The 6000-nt window shown below is 42.2% G+C and overlaps 1 protein-coding gene across 2 annotated transcripts in view; it reads left to right on the plus strand.

The window, feature by feature from the left end:
* Nucleotides 1-6000, plus strand: part of DPYSL3 (dihydropyrimidinase like 3) — a 118369-nt gene that overhangs the window by 67548 nt on the left and 44821 nt on the right. For both annotated transcript variants that reach the window (XM_015418160.1, XM_015418161.1), the window contains exon 2: nucleotides 3580-3668. In XM_015418160.1, coding sequence (XP_015273646.1) covers nucleotides 3580-3668 — 89 coding nt within the window. The remainder of the gene's footprint in view (nucleotides 1-3579; nucleotides 3669-6000) is intronic.

A 6000-nucleotide genomic window follows, 5' to 3' on the forward strand; every position in this document is an offset into this window, starting at 1 on the left:
AATGGGACCAATTAATATACATCATCTTCTTGTTTGAAATATGTTATTAATGTTTTAATTGTTTTATCTTGATGTTTTTATGAATGATGTACATCACCCAGAGCCCTGCACTGCAGGGATTGGGTGGTTAATAAATTTAATAAATAAATAAATGAATAAATTATAACTATAGGCTCTTTACATATCACAAGCTTAATTAAATGTACCTTACACAGTAAAACAATCTCCAGTCCTCTGCCTTACTTCTACAACCCCAAACTCTAAACCTAAGTTAATAATTTAGACTACCATGCATACTTTACGAATCTCTAAGTACACAAAACCATCCTTCATACAAATTCCAAATGATCCTTCCATTTTTTTGCCAGTGTCATTCTAGCTGCAGTAACCAGCTGAAGTAACAGATTTTTTGAGTGCAATCATTCAATAAATAAATCTTTGGTGTTAAATGTACTTTGCAAGATAACTTAAGTTTCATTATGCACACTATCACTTTCTGACTACTGGACAGGCTCACCATAAATGAAAAAAGGATCCTTTCACCTTTCCACACTTCCAACAAATATCAGAATGCCTTGAAGTTTTGGCTGATCTTGCAGGAGTCAAATGTCAATGAAAATACCATTTCCAAACAATTATCTCTAATCCCAACATGTAATGACACTGTCATTATAGCTTATACAATGTTTTCCCCCATTCCTTCATTGAGATGGGCATACCTAAATCAGTTTCTCACCTAATTTTACATTTTCATTTTATCCCCCCCCCCCCCCGAAGACCTGCATACATTTTTGCCATCACTTTGGGATTACTGTGTCCACACAATATCTTCTTTGTACTGTGTAATGACTGAAATGCATTCACGGTACCTCATAATGACCACATACCATGACTTCTCCAAGATTTTAGAGGAGCATTCTCAAGTCCTAGCCTCTTAACACAAGTATCCTGGTTTTTAACTAACACGTTCCTAATTGGATTCAAACTACTGGCTCCTTGCTTCCCATTCTGCCAAGGCTGTGTTTGTAGAAGTAGATTTAACACAGTGAATGGTATCATTTAGTGCACTATATGAACTAATGTGGGGCTTCTTTTTAAAGAAATCATTGTGATGCCATAAAATGTATCTCCAACTCTGTCAGATGTGTTTGGTGTTTTTAAATAAGTGCATAACGTCATGCATTGCCAAGGTGGTGTCCCATCATTTTCTAATCTCTGCAAGGCCAGGATCCTTTGGCTCATCTCATGGAGCTTATAGGACAACTTGTGAAAACAACATAGTTTTGGGTAGAGTTTATTATTTATATTTAAATGTGTATCCTGTTTTTTCTACCACATGGCTTCCAAAGCAGCTTGTATTGTTTAGTCCTCCCACAGCCCATATTTACATACAGTTTGTTGGATCCCACCTAAAATTTCCATCCACATAATGGGGGGGGGATTTCGTATTCCCCGCCAAGCTATTCCTGGTGGTCCCCCATCTCCCAGGAACAGCATTTTGAATGTATTTCATGCTGCAGCAGGAGGGAAGGTAGGGAAGTTGCACCCTGCAGGTGGAAATTCTAGGTAGGATTCAAGCAAATTATTATATGTCTGGAACTGACCGAACAGTTTTTCAATCCTGCATCCTCCATTCCACGTTAAACTGTGATCCGTCATAAATAAGCTATTGCTTCATTATTTGTTAATGTCAAACTGTTGATACCATATATATCTTTATTTCAGTGTCACTAAGATTTTTTATATATTTTTTCTTAACTTACCATTTGATCCTGTTGTTTATGCTGTTAATTGTTTTACATTGTCCATTTTGTATTTGTATCTTATGTTGAAAAATAAATAAATAAATAAGCTATTGCTAATAGCTTAGCATGCATAATCAAAGAACTTAATCTGATAGGAAAATCCAGCCAAATTATGCTATATTTTCCACACTCTTCTGGAACTAGACACAGCTCGCTCCATGTGAAGTAGGGTATGGAGATATGGTCAGTTTCTTTTTAGGTTCAGAATGACCTTAGAAGATAGTTACAGCTGAAATAGAAACAAGCGTCTCTAGGAAGTTTTTTTTCCCCTTTTATGTAGTTTTTATTGATACAGTAGATCTAAACTGACTTTGCTGCAACAGAAATACATTGGCTCCAATTACTGGGTGCTTTCAAGGAAGGGGCTGCTCCATTCATTCTAGCACTGGAACACAGTCAGTGTGTTGCATGATACTTACATAGAACTTTGAGGGCGCATTAAAGCCTCTCTTGATTTTTGACTTTGTTTCTTCCTTCTGTTGGAACACCCCCCCCCCCCAAGAGAGAGAAGATCATCCTCCCAAGATTGCAAAAGTAATCACTGTTTCGTAAACTTGCATTTTTGAGAAAGGGGCGGAGCAGAGTTAAAATGCCCTTTGGGTTCTAAATTGAGCTTTGGCTGCTAATCCACACTGACGTGACAGTATACACAATGGCACCTTTCAGAAATAAACTTCAAAATGATGACACACACACACACACCTGTGTACTCAGTCTGGGTATGCATGCTTCTGGGACTACAGGTACTACTCTAACAATGCAACCGTATGCAGCATTACTCCAGTCTAAGCCTACTAAGTTCTGTAGGTGTCTTGGGTAGGGACTGTGTTCTGTGTACTGTAGTGTATTGCATACTAAAAGAAATACCAGGTGTGATTCTGAAAATCCTAGACTTTATTCAGAAGTATAAAGGCTTGTTCTGCAGATCTGTACGTTTATGGGCTGATCTGGGCTTTAAATACAAGTATATTTGCATATAATATAGTTTTTGTGTAGGAAGCAAACTGTGCACATAGTTTTGGCCACTAAGGTCTAGAGATGTAAATTTCTCAGCCATTGAAGCTATTGGGGGAAAAGTGGGATATAACATTTCAGTGATCTAGCAATTCCAGTTTCTTTTGAGGAGTCTGAAAAATCCTACTGGTATGGGGGGCACCTGTGTGGGAATGGCAGCTGCAGGGGCTATAGGAAGGAAAATGATGCTGATGCTTGGTTGCACAGCATCCTGGTTGCACAGCATCCAAAGGCGCACTTTAACTGCAGTCATTCTCAAAAGACTGTAGCAAACCAGGCTTGGGAAATACTACAGCAAATCAGGGGAAAATAGAAATGGGATGAATAGAGGACATATCATGTGGCTGATCTTAGGTAAGGACTTGAAGATAGTGTGGTGAGGTCTCCTGGCCTCAGGAGCTTCAGGTGCCCAAATTGGCTAGACTGATACAGACTGTACCGGCAAGGCGGGGTATAAATTGGAAGTAAATAAATAAAATAAAATAAGATTAGTAGCAGAATCCTAGGGAAATGGCTAAGGGCAACAAGTTTGTTATCTTCTCGTATAAGGCATTCATCCTCTCCAGTTAAGCTTGGGCTGGCCATCACAGCACCCAAGTTACTCCCTTTAATGCAGAACGTTTCAGAGCATACTGAAGAAAATTGTGGGCTGATTTTAACCTGCCTGAATAAGTTGGTTCTGTATTATTGCTTCCATTCCTGTTGTAGAGAGGGTGCATAAACCTTTTTTGGCATTCATGATTCTGTTTTTCTTTTACAGAGTGACCGCCTTCTTATTAAAGGAGGTAGGATAGTTAATGATGATCAGTCATTCTACGCCGACATTTATATGGAAGATGGCCTTATAAAGTAAGTATACAATTTTCAAGGCTTTCAAATCTTGTTTCTTTTATAGTGGTCAGAAAATATTCTTCCCTTGAGGAAAGCAGAGAGAAATTAGGAATTTTGTACTAGAATAGTTTCTGTTTGTAGGTGGTCTCCTTACCCACCTCAGAAGGTCTACAGTAACTGCAGTTGCAGCACACATCACACCCATGTCATGCACTTAAACTGGTATGTCATAGTAGTAGGGTCTTTAATGTTCAGAAAGACCTAACAGAAGAAAAAAATCTTGATTCCTCTTTCAGGAAATATTTTGAAAAGTAGCAATAGGGAAATTAAATAATATTTAAAGGAAAGAAATTTTCTAAGTTCTTTATGCCTAAGGAAAAAGGGAATTTACTAACTTCTGGTTTGTTGCTATAAAAGAAGTTTAGAAAGTAGTGTCTCCTGCAGAATATTCAGATTTTACAAACCGTTTAACTAATGTCATGATATAGAAGAAGAAGAGAAGAGATTGGATTTATACCCCGCCCTTCACTACCCAAAGGTGTCTCAGAGTGGCTTACAAACTCCTTTCCCTTCCCCTCCCCACAGCAGACACCCTGTGAGGTAGGTGTGGCTGAGAGAGCTCTTGACAGAAACTGCTCTTTTTCAAGAACAGCTCTTATCAGAACTACGGCTTGCTCAAAGTCATCCAGCCAGGTGCAAGTTGAGGAGTGGGGAATCAAACCCAGTTCTCCCAGATTAGAGTCCGCACACTTAACCACTACACCAAATTGGCTCTCATCCTACATATAATTAAAACCAATACTACATAAAGTTGTCCCCTAATATCTCAGAAAGCTGTAGTCTGTCAGGAGATAGTTTTGATGGAAAGGACTGTCTGATATAAGCCGTAATGTGGTACACACTGGGAATTGCTTAGGTTAGGTTACAAGCTGCAACATTTGCACTTAAGCTGGGGGGACTGCTATGAGCAGTGCTCTGAAGAAACTTTAGAAAACGCCTTTGACTCCTCAGTAGAGGAGCTTCAGGAAATTTTGCCATGGCCCAGAAGTAGGAAAGTCCTGCATTCGCGAAGTGCTGGTGGCAGAGACCTGGTCATGTCCCTGAGTGGGACCTTAGCCTGCTTGACTCTGAGAATGAGGAGCTCACCCAAGGTGTACCAACAGCCAAGGTGTATCAACAGCCAGTTTTCACAGCAAACCTTCTGCACAACAATAATCTCAGTAACTTCTGGGTGACTGAGAACAGCGCCGAACAGTGGAGTCAGTTGTTCCCCAAATGTAACCCCACTTAAACTCCCCTGCAGGACAGGGAAATGTCTCATTGCATTACCCTGGGAGTGAATAAGTGGCTTCAGCGTTTCATGACCCAACAGCATACAGAGTGTGTGCTGACTAATTTTCTTTGGTCATAGGCACCAACCCCAAAATTTACAAACTGCACTCATTTTTCAGCCTTGTTTGATGGCCACATGTTAAAAGTATTGCCTTTCCTAACATGCCTAACCTAATCCTAACATGTTCACGGTTTTTGTAATGTTATTAAAGCTATGACAAAAGTGTTACAGTATGTAAACACATGTGGGGTAATCCTGGTTGACATCACCACAACAAAAAGCTATCTTCTCCTTCAGTGGGGGGAAGTCATCCAGGAACTGGTTAGGTCACGCCTCTGCTCGCTCGATAGGCTATGCAAATTTCTTTTGTTGCGTGGCTCCTATTGGAGTGGCCTAGGCTGACCTCTCCAGTTTCTGCATAGCCCTGCGCTCGGTAGGACTTCTGGAGCTCCTGCTCCAAGCCAGAGGAATAAAAGAAAATTTTATTTAAAAAGAAAAAACCTCAACAGACAGCGGAAGACTTTCCCTTCCCTCCCTGCAGGCCCCAAAACAACAAGGGGTTACTGCCGAGGATCCAGGATGGGAAGAAAATGAAGAACGGCCCCCTCTACCTTCCGAGGCACCGGAAGGAGGACAAGAGGCCGTGACGGAGGCCCCTGTGGAGCAGCAGCACAGCACTCCCGAGGTACCGGGAGTCAGGCTGCAGGACAGGCAGCGGCTGGAGGAAGCGCCGCTGCAACAGTCAGAGGACGGCAGCTCCACCAAAGCGGGGCCGGTTGAACGCAAGAGCCAGTCGGCCCCGGCACAAACCCCCCCCCCCGCACGTGTTCCAAGATGGCGGCGCCCAAACAAAGAGCGGCGGCGGGACCCAGCGGTCGAAGCCTTCGGGCTCCTGCTCCCGGCCGCGCGCCAAGAAGACAGCGCACTTGGCGGTTGCCAGCAGCGTGGAAGAGTGAAACGGCGCGGGAGAGCACAGGGCCGGCGAGCCCAGCCGGTGAGCTCATTCCGACGGGGGGG

The sequence above is a fragment of the Gekko japonicus genome, unplaced genomic scaffold (assembly GCF_001447785.1).
Source record: "Gekko japonicus isolate JY-2015 unplaced genomic scaffold, Gekko_japonicus_V1.1 scaffold1877, whole genome shotgun sequence".
Taxonomy (NCBI): Eukaryota; Metazoa; Chordata; class Lepidosauria; order Squamata; family Gekkonidae; genus Gekko; species Gekko japonicus.